General features: G+C 40.1%; 1 protein-coding gene across 1 annotated transcript in view; it reads left to right on the forward strand.

The window, feature by feature from the left end:
• Window positions 1-361: 361 nt before the first annotated feature.
• SSPN (sarcospan) overlaps window positions 362-15062 on the forward strand; it is a 33277-nt gene continuing 18576 nt past the window's right edge. Inside the window, exon 1 of the mRNA XM_047066620.1 lies at window positions 362-637. Within this exon, the coding sequence (XP_046922576.1) occupies window positions 362-637 (276 nt within the window). The remainder of the gene's footprint in view (window positions 638-15062) is intronic.

The following is a 15062-nucleotide window of genomic DNA, read 5'->3' on the forward strand; positions in this document are numbered from 1 at the left end:
TGAGGAAAACAGTCACACCACACACACACACACACACACACACACACACGCAGCCTGTCTAAAGTGCACAGGGTTTACAAGGCCAAGGGACCCGCGCTGACTGCCGAGGGCGATTGACAAACCCTGCTCGCGGGCCCAGCAGGCGCTGCGTCCCGGCGCGTTGGCAGTTGGCGACCCCCCTTGACTCCCCCTCGGCGGCGGGGCTCCCGGTGGCCTTTGGAGGCTCGGCGAGTCGGCTCCAAATGTTTTCCATATTTGTTCAGCCTCCGTAATTCGAATACCAGGGCAGGCTCAGCCCGCCCAGCGCCGCGCTCCGGGGCCCAGCGCGCTGCACACGCACCCACCCACCCACGCAGCGGCCATGGGCAAGGACAAGCAGCCCCGCGGCCAGCGCAGGCAGGGGGGGCCGGCCGCGGACGCCGCCGGACCCGACGACATGGGGCCGAAGACGGGCAAAAGGGCCCCCAAGGAGTGCGGGGAGGAGGAGGCCCGGACGTGCTGCGGCTGCCGGTTCCCGCTGCTGCTCGCGCTGCTGCAGCTGGCCCTGGGCATCGCCGTGACCGTGCTGGGCTTTCTCATGGCGAGCATCAGCTCCTCCCTGCTAGTCAGAGACACTCCATTTTGGGCTGGGATCATTGTAAGCATCGAGTCTGTTTTGCCTAAGCGCGTTTGCCAAACAGGAATGCACAGCAGCATGGTCGAGTCCAGACTAACCCAACTGCATGCGCCCTTCCCCAGCTCCACTCCTCTAACTCGCGCTCTGCTTGGTGACTGGTGCCTGCCACACTCGGTGTGCCTGGGGGCAAGGCTGGGCGCGGTGAGACTCGTGCCCCTCTTCCGCTTCTTGCTCCGACGGGCCTGCCTTTGACGTTCTGGAGCTGGCGAGGCGAGTCAGAGGCTGCTTATTTTGGTTAAGGTGGACATTCTCGATAACAACAGCAGATTCACTTCGGCTTTGTCCTCATCCTGGTCCCCCGGACCCCACCCTTGTCTCTAGATAAGTAACAGAAAGCGAAGTAAGTTCATCTCGTAAAAGCAGGTTTGGAGAAAGCCTGCGTTTGGGGTTGCCACGTTGGGTCGTATTGATTTTATTACTTTTATATTTTTACATTTGAGATTTCATGAGTAAGTTTTATAAAGAAATGTTTTAAGGCAGGATCTGTGAATACAGCAAGCACAGCCTCACTCTACTGGAGTCTAAATAGGATAAACCCAGGGGCTGGCTGCCGCAGAAGTATATTTGGGACTCTGCTAATGGATGTACTGTTCTAAGCAGAACACTGGTCAGCTGTTGTGACTGAGTGTTGGAACGCACAGCATACTTGGCTTAATTAAATGGATTCTTTGATGTGAAATGGGTGCCATTTACTGAGCACCTAGTGTTGCCTGTCCTGCAAGGGGCCTTCCGTACTTTATTTCTAATCCCCACGTCATCCTTCTGAGACACTTACTATCATTTCATTTCTCAGATGAGAAAACTGAGGGCAGACTCACCCGGAGTCATGAGTTGGCAAATCAGCCAAGTTGACTCCTTCTTGCACCAGACCACACCTGCATTTTCCTCAGTGAGCCACGCTGCCACATTTAGTTTGTGATTTTAGTGTTGTTAGAGTGCCTTGAGGCTTACTCAGATCTCTTTCACGTGCAGTCTTTTCTTTCATCCGTGAAACAACACTTTGAGGTGGGAACTGTTACCCTTCTTTGGACAGGAGGAAGCAGGCTAAGAGAAGCGAAGTGACAATCTCTAGGCCCAGAGATTAAAAGTGGCACAGCCAGGCGACACTAGAATGGATACTTCTGGCTCCTAGTTTCATACTGCGTCATGACTGCTATTACTGACCACAGGAACTAGAACTCATAAAACCACCCTCAAAATAATTTTGTATCAGGAACAGGGACAGATGTTAAAAACACCTAATAAATATGCATCGATGCAGGTATTTCCTAATTAAGATTATTTGAACTCACAAATTCTTGCAGAGTAATTTAAAACTTCTAATTTGCGTACTACAAATTCCCATGAAATTATCATGATTGGAGTTTTCTAAATCAAGTAATTTTAAAAATAGCTTTTCACTAAGATACACTGGGTATTTTAGTCACCTAAGTGACTGTCAACCAACTCAGGGGAAAAAGTCTGTCCTTTAAGGCTAGGCGAATTAAAAGAAAGAAGGAATGAGGCTCCTTCATTCAGTGGTTTTGATGTCATTTGTAAGTGTGTTTTCTATCCTTTCTCTATTTCAACTTTAAAAAGCTCAGCACTAAAAAACCAAATTAGACGCGAAAAAAGCGTCCCGATGTTTAAGGCACGGCCATGCGAATCGTGCAATTCTGAAGTTTCATGGGCTCCTATTAGAAGCATCACATGCTCCTAATTGCCTTGGAAGCTCCCTGGGTGTGATACAAAGAACATTGTATACGGCCAGGTCTCTGTTCTTTCTAGTTTTCCTGTTTATAATCTAGGATCCATTTGAAGTTTGCTCGTAGTGTGTAGGCCTGATGATACCTGTAATCTTAGGCATTCTTTCAACAGAGAATCTATAGAGAAAAAAGCAGTTAGTGGAGATGCCCTGAGACAAGTTGAGGAGGGTCTCCTGGAGTTAGGTGAGGAGAAACTCTCATCCGCGCTGGGCCAGAGTCCCGGGCTCCCACAGACACCGTGCTTATGAGCCTCATCTCCCTGTGTGTGGCTGGTCATGGGCACTCGTCCAGACTTTCAGGGAAGGGAAAAGACAGGGAGGCAAAAGTGTAAACACTGCTCCTGGTACTGAGCCCCAACTTGGCCATTATTTGCTAAATAACTTGGGGCAAGTTATTTGATCTCTCTAGGCTTCCATTTCTTCATTGAAATCAGAATGGTAACAATAATTCCTACCTCTTAGGGTTGTCGTGAGAATTAAATAAATGAATACAAGTCCTAATACTTAGAGCAGTGCTGGCTAGTGGTAAGCATTCAGGAGTGAATTAGCTCTTTTTATTAGCAATCAGAGAAGCAATCACTGGTAGTGGGAATCACTTTTCAAATTAGAAGCGGCTCTATTTTATCTCCAGTCTTGTGGAACAGTTATTTTAGACTTGCTACATTTCCTAGACCAGTTGAACCCTGAAGGAGATGTCAATTTGATTCTCAAAATTTCTCTGTTCATAGCCAAGTTACTGTGAGCAATCTTATGGTATTAGATTAGTCAGTACTTTCTAGATCTCTCTGGAGGTTTATAACAATTAACTTGGAGGAAAAAGACCTCCTCAGGGTCATTTTCCCTAGGGATATGGAGTGATTGTGGTCTGGGATATCCTCCAGGAAATACTGAAACATTTGCACACTTTAGGATATCTGCTAGACCAAAGCAATACAGGTCAATCCCTGGGGCTGAGGCAAAGTCAAACCCACTTCTATAATTTAGGCTGCATTCAAGCAGGGCACCCAGACTGTACACCCACCCCATCAACAGCTTTAATGCTTCACTCTTCTGTTTCTCTTTATACTGGTTGCGTCTCCTCTTACCATATAGTACTTACTTCATTTTACAAAGGTTACTATCGTATTATTTTAGGATTTGGCGACTGCCATTCTCATCGTAGAATCTGGGTAGGTAAGTGAATCCACTCAGGTGACTTCTCATTGACCGATGTCTGGATAACTTGATGAATATTCAGTGAACTTCTGGTTATAAACTGAAGTCTGTCGATCTATGATCAGAGATTTATGTCCAGTGGAATTTTAGGAAAACAAATAGGTCATATCTTACCTACCCATAAATGTGACTTTCCTCATCCTCCATCAGAGAGATGACTGAAGTCTTTTTACTTCAGTTACAAAAGATTCCTGTAAAGGAAAAAAATGGAATGGAGCCACTATTGAGACTATGTAACCTGTAAAAGTGCCATTCTTCTGTCAAAATTCTTTATAAATGGTTGGAGGGTTGTAAGTCACACCACAATGACAATACAAAGTGAAACAGGGTCTTTGAGGATGAACTTGGCTAGAGGCAGGGAATCCTAGGAAATAAAAGTTTGCTCTGCATTTTATTCTACTAATGGCTTGAGTAGTTGGGTCAAATAGGCATTCAGGTGTGTTCATCATTCCAGAATCCTTATTTAATTAAAAAAAAAACACATATGCATTGAAGGGATCTAAGAACTTTGAGGCCTTTACTTAACTTCTTACTCAAATGAACATAATTTGGCTTCAGTGAAGTGTAACATGTTTGAACTTTGGCTTATTTTTCTTCATTCAGTAACATTTGTTGGAGGTGTCTGCTGTGCTAGGCATTGGGCTAAAAATAATAAATCATATACCAGGAGGAGATCTCTAGAGATCCTGATGGACATGTGCCCTTATCACATCTGACAGTAATGAATACTTCCGATTAGAAAATTTAACCTACACAAATATTTTTAAAGCCCATTTACCTTTCAAAGTATTTCACTTATGCTGATTTATTTGCTTTGGCATCTCTACCCCGAAGTCAATTTAAGAGCAAACTCTTGCCTCTCATCCCCAATGGGGATGCATAGTATTTGTTAGTCTCTTGGCCCTGGTAGGGAATATTCCCAAGGAAAGTGGGAATTTGCATTATTGTGGTTTTTAGCTTTCCTCACACTTTCTCCATTGTACCCATACCACACTCAGCTAGCATAAAAACCCTGAGATATATACCACATGAATCACATTGGAAAGTTTAAGGAAAGGGCTTAAAATGGAGGGAAGAATATTTCTTTTCTTTAATGTCATTCATAAAACTCAGCGTATGAATCTGGAATGATTAAAAGTCCTGTCAAGAATTTCAATAGCAGTTTTCATATGTTAACTTACTCTAAGGAATTCAAAATGCAGGTGTATTCGGATTTTTAAAATCTATTTTTAACCCTTGCTTAATGGAATGAAAAATTAGGTGGTTATTTATTTTAAAACAGGATAGATCCTGAAATGTACAAGTAGGTATATGACATATAGCAAGTAAAGAACAGATAATATTATCCGTAATTTATAAGTAGGAAAACTGAGACATGGTGATTTGGCTAAATGATTTCATCATGGTTATAGGAGAAACTGAAGGTGAGGAAGGTTTGGCATTTGGATTTTGGACAGACCCTGAAAAAAATCAAGAAACTAAAAATGGTGTCAGTTTTCCATTTAAGTATATTGACATTTGAGAAATTTAATCTGAAATTATGTTTTTAAGAAAACATTACATAATAATACATTGTTTTTCACATTGGAACTTGATATGCTTCCAAGATCTAATGTTGTACCTCTGGCACCACTGGGAAATAATTTTTATTATAGCAACTGTCATAGGATTGTTAGAAACTGAGGAATGATAATTACATGGCCTAACTATGTTTCCACTGAGTGTATATAATAAATAATGGTAGGAAAATTATCTTATAGGTATGTGAAGTTCTCCTAGTAAGTATGAAAAATGGAATACCACTGAATTAATTTGGCAAAAGAAATTAATTTAAATAAGTATATGAAAACAATGGAATATTTGAGAATTTGGTGACCTGTTTCCTGAAAGGATCTTAGAATAAAGAATAAGGAAGGTTAAGATTGGACAGAATTATTAGGAGAAATATATTTTCAAGTCTGCAAGTAGCCTCATACTAAGCCACACATGCGAAGGCCAAGGAGGTGCGTATTTAATGAGGAAGTTATCCCTGGATCTTCTTTCTGTTTTTAAAATAAGGAGGAGAAGTGATCGGTCCTGATATTTTTAAATCCTGTAGTGTGGATATATCCAACTTAGAAATTTAACCTCTGGAAACTTTTGAGGTATCAGTCATCATTTGGTTTTATTTTTTATGGCAGAAATACTAGTGCATAGGATTTGGGGGGTAATCAAATAAAAATAAAGTAGTTTATTCTCTTTAAGTATGGCGCATGTCCATGGGACTCCTACGTAGCATATCCCTAGACACAAGATGGGTACCCAATCAGTGTTGAATTGAACTCTGTCTGTCCCACACTTCCCGTTGTCATAGCTTCTGCTTAAACTTGTGAAAACACATTTTTTAAACCATGGTTTGAGGCATGACATATAGTTGTGTTTTACAGTACCAATTTAAGTTTATTGATAACACTTTGAAGAACGATGAGGTAATAATAAGGAATGTGTTATTCCTGCATTTTGGGCTCCTAGGTTCCAGAAATATCCAGGATACACTAACTTAGCATTACTGAGATGTTTAATTCTGTGTTATAAAATAACTACAGGATTAAAAAAAGAGGAAAAAGAGGTCGTTTGACTTATTTCACATTTCTTTAAGTAGAATAAATGAGGACAAATTAGGATTGACGTGGATGAATGCTGATGTCTTCCTTATACACAGAAAGCAATGGCATAGGTTTCCCCAATTTAGTCCAAGAGTTTTGTAGTTTGCCAGTATGATAATCCACTTTGAATTTGTTCTGAGTAAGTGGATGTTTTCTAGTTTTTCTCTTGCCTTTAGCCTTGTCTTTGCATTTCTACAAAGGGTATTCTATAACTGGGTCCACCTACCAGTGTTTCACCCTAAAGGGTTAGCATCAACATTAAAGGCTCTGTGAAGAGCTCACTATACATATATCTGTGTTGCTGGAGGAAAGGAATGGAATCTAGTCATTAAACTTTAATTAGATATCATTTTGTTGCAAACTACAGTTCATTTTTAGGGCCTAGATCCTGGCAAACTAGAGAAATGCTGATCAAAAGGGCCCATCAGCATCTAGAGCTGGATGGGACCTCATGATGTCATATTTTAACTCTAGTTATTTCTCGCTGTGAATATTTAAGTCCAGGTTTATTACTATGAGTTCATAAGCTCAAGGTGAAGTTTTGTTTTTTTTTTTTAAAGTGGATGTTGGTAACAGTGTTTATAACACAAACTATATAAAAGCTTATTTCAGAGGCACATCCTCTTTCAGATGTTTTGGATGCCACCTCACATCTCAGTGTATTGAGATAAAACTTGGCAGGAGTAGCAGATGCCTGAGCAATGCAGCTCACTGGATCACCCTGGTTAATTTTAACATTCATATGTGTATACCTACATGTATGGCAATAACCAAAACACATTGTTCTTTCTGTCTTAGTCTGCTCCAGCAGCCTCTGGTCAGGTCTCTCTTCCTGGCTTGCAGACGGCAGCTTTCTCACTGTCTTCTTCCATAAGCTTCCCTCTGTGCCTGTGCCTGTGCCTGTGCCTGGAGAGAGAAAAAGATCTTTCTCTCTCTCTCTCTCTCTTCCTCTTATAAGATCACCAGTCCTATTGGATTAGGACCTCACCCTTATGACTTCACGTAACCTTAATTACTTCCTAAAAGCCCTATCTCCAAATTCAGTCCCCTTGGGGCTTAAACATAGGAATTTGGGGAGGACATAATTCAGCGGATAGCACTTTCAGTGAAGGATCAAAGTTCATACAAGCACCTCCGTGTTTTTTAATCTCATTTGCCAGCTTATTCATAATGGCCCTATGACTGCCACTGGAACAGACAGAAGTCTGAATGTTTCTGATGAGAATTCTGAGCCAGTAAACTGCTATGTGGTGGTGCAACAGGGTGGTGTGGCTCTGTGCGCATGCCAGGAGTGAGACATATGGAGGAGGTTGTTTTTACTGCGTTTACAGATTGCTGCTTTTTTGTCAAATCTGTAGAAGTCAAGTGCGGTAGATTCAGCCAGTGCCTACAATTCTCAGGGTAGCTTAAGCATTTCATTTGCCACCAGCTCTTTAACGCTTAGGAATCACTGTTTAGTAAATCTCTGCCTTTCTTTTCTGTCCCAGGAGTGACTTGGTAGCAGGATCTAGCGAAATGACACCTTGGCTTCAGAGGCAAGGAAATGAGGGTGGTTGGCTGAGCATTGGTCATTGTCCTCTGATGGGCAGTGAACTCATGCTCGGTGTTTCTAGAACCCAAGGGAAGTCACCTCTCAGGTCTTTATACTATGCAGCTGTTGTTTTCATTTTTTTTTCTTTTTAAAAATTTTTTAAAAATGTTTATTTTTGAAAGAGACAGAGACAGAGACAGAGTGTGAGCTGGGGAGAGGCAGAGAGAGAGGGAGACACAGAATCCAAAGCAGGCTCCAGGCTCTGAGCTGTCAGCACAGAGCCTGACATGGGGCTGGAACCCTCGACCCATGAGATCGGCATGACCTGAGACAAGTTGGACGCTCAACCAACTGAGCCACCCAGGTGCCCCTGTTGTTTTCATTTTTGACGATGGTTCTGAAAATTACCAGATTATCAGTGTTTGTTCTATGGAACAGGTCAGAATAAAACCAGGGAGATGTTTCCACCTTGGGTCTCCTGATGTAACAGTCTAGGAGCCTGTGTCTCCTTAGTAGATCCACCCCACCCAGGGGGGATACCTTGACATACCTTCTCATAGGATCCTATGTGTCTAGCTTAGAAATCCTAAACTAGGCTCTGCTTTTCTTTATCAAGTGCTGCACAACCCAAACCATCCCAGAGGGAAAGGCGAGAGTAGACTACCTCGAACTGTCCGGTATGCCTCCTTTCAATAGTTGGTCCAATCCCAGGCCCAGATTAGAAGCACACACAAGGCACGGTCCTTGTTCCAGGGCCCCCCTGCAATATCTCAGCTTTGATCTTGGAGCCTATTTGAAGTTGATACCATTCTAACCTTGCTAGAGCCACGTCCCCTGCCTCACTGCCATGGGCGTGTTCCAGCGCTGTGTTCCCTGGGTGCCGGCAAAAAGCCAGTAAGTGACTGGACACTGGAAAGCAAAGTGTTTGCTCACAAACAGCATTCTCAGATGCTGCTGAAGTTCTGGTGGGGCCTGCTTCTATTGTTGCAGAAATGAGCAGCTCTCCGCCCTGGCTGGGAGAGGCTGCGAGAAACATCAAGGAAGCTGTTTTAGTGGCATCCCACTCAACTGTTGTTTTGAAAGTGATTCAGCATTCATTGTAACGAGCCAGTAAAAAACCCTTTAAGATAGGTTATTATCAAGGCCTCTCTCTTGTGCGGAAGATAATGACAGCTGACAAGAAAAGAGGGGGGATTGCTAATGTGCTAACTAGACCCTGACTAGGGAGAGAATTTTGGCTGTATTACTAGGGGCAAAAAAAAAAAAAAAAAAAAAAAATAACACCAGCTTCCTTCTAAAGTATCAGGTGTGGCACACCTATCAGGCCATTAGGCTCAGGCTGAATCTTATCTCACATTTAGCTGTGCCAGGAACGCTATGAAGGAAGGAGGCCTTTTCCAAGATAAGGGAAATAGCAGTTCAGTCTTCATCATTTCTGTTGGAGAGCAGAACGTGCTGCTCACTTAGGGAGAATCCGGAGTTTCCATCCCTCTCTCAGGGAAAGGGTGGAGCGTCTAAGGCAATGAAAAAGCAGATCGGGTCTCCATAAGGTGAAGACATTGTAATCGATGGAAAATACTTTCTCCAGGACTGCATATAGATGAATGGCAGGATGCAACCATTTTACTTTACAGGTTACACGTTCACTAAGTTTATGCGTTTCTCTCCTGCAGTCAGCTAGTCAGATTCTGGAACAGAAGGATCAAACCCACGCAGGCTGGCTTTGCTTCATAGTCTTTTCGTGAACAAGTAGTTTGGGACGCCTATTAAAGCGGTTTGATCTGAGTTAAGGGCTCTGAGACCAAATAGATTTTTTTTTAGATGAACATAGGGTGACCGTAACTATTGTGTTAGAGAACCCTCAATAAATAATTCTCATTCAGTCGCCGAATCTAGTGCGTCACAAATTTTTCCACCTCGAGACCTCCCTGAGGCCTCGCTCCCCTTCTGCGTGTCCTCACACACATCACAAAAAGCTCAGTGTCTAGCTAACCCATGTTGCCATGGAAGGGAACAGGAGAAATGCTAGTGAGGCTGCAGGCTGCTTGGGGACACTGACCTCTTCATTTTGAAAAGGACAAAACACTTTACAAAGGAGAAATAATATTACTATATATCACTTAATGTTGCATTATAGCCTGTTTTTTTTTTAACGTGCTCTCAATTAGAAAACCCACTTGATAATATTTTTTGGAGGTTGAACAGAATGGTCTCATTTACACTCTTGTTACAATGTTATATAATTGAATTTATATTGATTTACTGTATAATTTCTATATACTGTATCATTTCATAACTTTTTATTTATTGTACTATTTCAGATATATGAACCCAGAGGTGTCAATATAGAATTATTTCTGCAATCATTTCTAAAGTGGGACCTAATTTGAGAACCTACTTAATTACGGCTGAGTAATAAAATCCAGCCTAGAACTATACCACAGGAGTAGGCAAAATCCACATTTATAAGATTCCTTTCCCTTCTGAGGACTTGAAAAATCCCAGAGTGAAACAAATGAAGTATAGGTTGTTAACTTTTCCCACAAATATGTAGCAGTTCTGTCCCTCCTGTTGATTAATGGGAGATGCTAGAACACAAACTTTGTTTCTCTTACATTCTTTGAAAATGGTTAGTTTTGCAAACACAGGTGTATATTGAATATATTGGCAATTCGTTTCTGATAAACCACCAAGAGAGTGAGTTAGGTGGTGGGTAAGAACAGAAACAAAAGCCTATATAAGAAAGATACTTCCTAATAAAGGCTTCACCTCTTAGGCTGCCTTGGTCTTTCCATATGCCAGGGACAGTGCCAGCAGGAGCTCAGTGTCCAGGAGAGGACACACGTACAACCAGCTACAATACAATTTAAAAACCCTAGTGCAAGAGTGGTACCCTGATGAAGATAGCACAGTGGAGGCTGTGATGAACCCTGCCCAGAGAGGATCAGAAAAGTCAAGGAGAGGGGGTCTGAAATTGCAGAATGGTCATCAGCTTTGGAATGAAACAAATGTGGGTAGAATCCTAGCTCTATCAATTTGTAACCATTTCCAAAAATTTTTTATTTTGCTCCTTATTTTCATTTTTGTGTGGGTTTAAATAAGTACAAAAGGCTCTATGCAATTCTATGATTATTTTTTAATTACGAAAACTTTCATGCATATAATGGCATATAGAGTATAGTAAGACAATCACCTGCTTATACCTAGGTTTATCATTTGAATATTTTCTCATTAATTGTCTTAGTTTTTTTTAAGAAAGAAAACATTACAATACATTGACATCACCTGTTTCTTTTCTTTGTCATATTCTCCGACCCCACCCTCCTTCTCCTGAGTTATCTACTCTCCTGAATTTGATATTTATCACGCCTATGTGTGTTTTCATACTTTCATATATGTGTATAACCACAATCAATAATTGTGTTTTATGTTTTAAATTGTATATAAATGGTGACATAACATCATTTTTGCTCAAAATTATTTTTGAGATTAATTTATAATAGTACATAGATACCATTCATTCACTTTTGCTATGCTATATTTCATTATATGAATATACAACAATTTATTTATTCTCCTGTTGATGAGATATTAGGTTATTTTCAAAACTGATTTTTTTTTTTTTTTGCAATTACAAAGTGTTGCAATGGACATTCTTTTCCATGGCTCCCTATGCACGTATTTCAAAGATTCTTTAGGGCACATTCCTAGGAATTGAATTATTGGATTATAAGATATAGACATCTTCAACTTACTGGCTATCGCCAAATCAGGGCCACAAAGCCACAGGTGTATGAATTTATACTCCCACCAGCAGTAAATTAGAATTCCCACCAATCTACAACTTGTCAACATTAGTTACTGTCAGACCATTAAAATTTTTACCTATCTTATTTGTGTGCAATATCTTGGGTTTTGTTTTGTTTTGTTTTGTTTTAAGTAGGCTTCACATCCAGCATGGAGCTCACTGTGGGGCTTGAACTCATGACCACGAGATCAGGACCTGAGCTGAGATCAAGAGGTGGTTGTTCAACTGACTAAGCCACCTAGGCACCCCATGCAATATCTTGTTTTAATTTATGTTTTTCTGATTACTACGGTAGTTGAATGTATTTTAGTGTTTACTGGCCATTTTATTTGTTTTCTAGTGTTTATTTACTCAACAGATATTTTCTGTGAGTTGTCTCTTACTCATTGATTTATAGAATTTCTTTTCTTTGTTATTTAACCTTTGTGTTTTAGCTACTGGAATATCTTCTCTTTTTGGTACCATGTCTTTTATCCTTGTTTATGGTGCCTTTGTTGTGAATAAGGTTTAATTTTAACATACCTATATTTATCAATATTTTTTTTTCAACGTTTATTTATTTTTTTTGGGACAGAGAGAGACAGAGCATGAATGGGGGAGGGGCAGAGAGAGAGGGAGACACAGAATCGGAAACAGGCTCCAGGCTCCGAGCCATCAGCCCAGAGCCTGATGCGGGGCTCGAACTCACGGACCGCGAGATCGTGACCTGGCTGAAGTCGGACGCTTAACCGACTGTGCCACCCAGGCGCCCCTCAATATTTTTTTATGGTATGTGCATTGATATATGTTAAGTCTCTCTCTACTCCAGGTCACAAAGACATTTTTCCAGACTGTGTTCCAAAAATATTGAAGGTTTGCTTTCGTATTTATATCTTTAACCTATGTGTTCTAACTTTTTTGCATGAGATGTGAGGTAGTGTCCAATTTTTCTCATACAAGTGATTAATTGTTTCAGTACTATTTAGTGAATAATTGATCCTTTCTGAACTGAAATGCTATGGCCATTTATCATCTATCAAGTTCCCGTATTAGATTGAGAATTGTGTCCGTAAGTCTCTTTAATTTCATCATTTTATTTGTCATTCACTAGGCCGGTACCACAATGTTTCAATTAACAGCACTACAGTGCACCTTGTGATGAAGATGATAGCATAAGCAGCTCACCTCTACCCATCCCCAGTCCCATCTTATTTTTCAAAATTGTCTTGGTGAGACTTAGCCACATTCTCTTCCATATATATGTTAGAACTGGCTTCTTTTGAAGTTTCAAGAAAAATCCTTTTGGTATTTTCATTTGATTGATTCATATACTTTCTCTACGTGAGCAAAGAATCACTCTCCATTTATCTGATGGTCTACAGTTTAGCTAGAGTGTGTCCAAATGTGGATTTTCTTTCTGTTTGTCCTGTTGGAGACTTGTTATGTTTCCTGGATCTAAGATTTTTGCGTTTTCATTGATTCTGAAAAACATTTCTGAATATTTTAAATATTTGAAAAATTTTATTTAATTAATTAATTAATTTATTTATTTATTTCAAATAATCTCTCTCTCTCTCTCTCTCTCTCTCTCTCTCTCTCTTTAGTCTCTCCATTTGAAACTACTATTAGAGATATGTTTGGACCTCCTATTTCGTCTTCATGTTTCTTACCCTCTCTGTTGCATTTCCTGTCTATCTCCTGTTCTGTATTTTGGGTTATTCCTTTCAGATCTATCTTCTAGTTCACTATTCCCCTTTTCAGTTGAGTTTAATCTACTACATAGAGTTTTTAATTCCAATGATTTTTTTTTTCATTCTAGAACTTGTCTTTTGTTTTCATTGATGTTTTATTTTTTAATAGATCCCTGGTGTTTTTTAAAGTGCCCTGTTCTTTATTCATGTTTTCAGTTTCTTCTTTCATGGTTTCAGTTATCTTGAGTGTGCTTTTTTGTTTTTTTTTTAATTTAATTTTGAGAGAGAGAGAGAGAGAGCACGAGTGGGGGAGAGGCAGAGAGAAGGGGGCACAGAGGATACAAAGTGGCTCTGCACTGACAGCGGTGAGCCTGATGTGGGGCTGGAACTCACGAACCTTGAGATCATGACCTCAGCTGAAGTCAGTCAGTCGCTCAACAAATTGCACCACCCAGGTGCCCCAAATGTACTTTTTCTATAGGCTCTGTCTTTAGTTCCATTATTTGAAATTCACAAAGTTTAATTCTTAGAGAGAGAGTGTGTATCTTTGTGTGCACACATAAACTTAATGCATACAGTGCCGGCCTTCACTAATGAATTGATTGTTTATGGGATTGCTATAGTTGGTTTGTGAGTTCATTTTCCAAGAGGCTTTCTTTATATGTAATAATTTGCGGTGGCCTATTTGAGGGTGTAACCCTTCAAGATGGTTTCTCTTGCCAGGTGTCCCAGTGCTATTATGAGCCACTTTTTTTTCTTAACCGATTTATTATGGAAAGTTTCAAGCATACAAAAAAAGTAGATCAAATATTATAATGGACACCTGTGTTCCCATCACCCAGCTTCAATAATTATTAACTCATGATCAATCTTGCTTCATTTATATGCTCTGAAACTCCACACCCACACACCACATATTGGTTTATTTTGAAGTAAATCCCAGATATTATATCATTTCATCCATAAATACTTCATATGTAAGTCAAAAGATGAAGACTAAAAATAATCAAAATACTAATCATCCCTAACAAGTTAACAATTTCTTAATAGAATCAAATCAGTGCTCAAATATCCACAATTAACTCATGAATATTTCTTCAGTGTCAGAATCAGTATCCCAATAAGATCTATACATTGCAATTAGTTTATATATTTCTTATGTTTCCTTTATTCAAAGACTTACCCTTTCTCTTTTATATCATGTCTCTCTCTCTCACCCCTCCCCTTCCTCTTTCTCTCCTCCTCACAATTTTTTGTTGAAAAAACTTAAGTTTCTTTTTTTTCAGGACTGCTTTCATGTTACTTTCTCAAAACCTCCACCTCCACCTCCACCATCAGCCAAGACAACAGTTTTCTTGATGACTTCCAGTGCTAGTGGGTTCGTTATTTTTGAGTCATGTAAGGGCGTAGCCATTTGAGGGGCCTACCTTTATGCCACGGTCTTAGCTCCATCTCTTAGCCTGTAGAAGCTCAGAGCATTTTAATGTATTTCACAGCTAGAAGAGTTTCATATAAGTTAGGCTTTAATATTATGCAGAAATAAAACCTCCTGATGTTTAAAAAAGTCTTTGGATCAACTTGCAGATTTCTTAACCTCTCTCAGTCACAATTTTCTATAAGACGGAGTAGTATTTTTTACTTATTGCATTGTTTTACGGAATAAATGAGCAAATATATAAAGTAAGTAATGCACGAAACATACTCTGTCTGGGTAGAGGAGATTTTTGAGCAGGGTTTAAAGAATGAATATTACTGGATTCAAAATAATTAAAG

Source organism: Lynx rufus, unplaced genomic scaffold, assembly GCF_022079265.1.
Source record: "Lynx rufus isolate CCGP_SWC_20201006 ecotype Redwood Valley unplaced genomic scaffold, mLynRuf1.p SCAF_7, whole genome shotgun sequence".
Taxonomy (NCBI): Eukaryota; Metazoa; Chordata; class Mammalia; order Carnivora; family Felidae; genus Lynx; species Lynx rufus.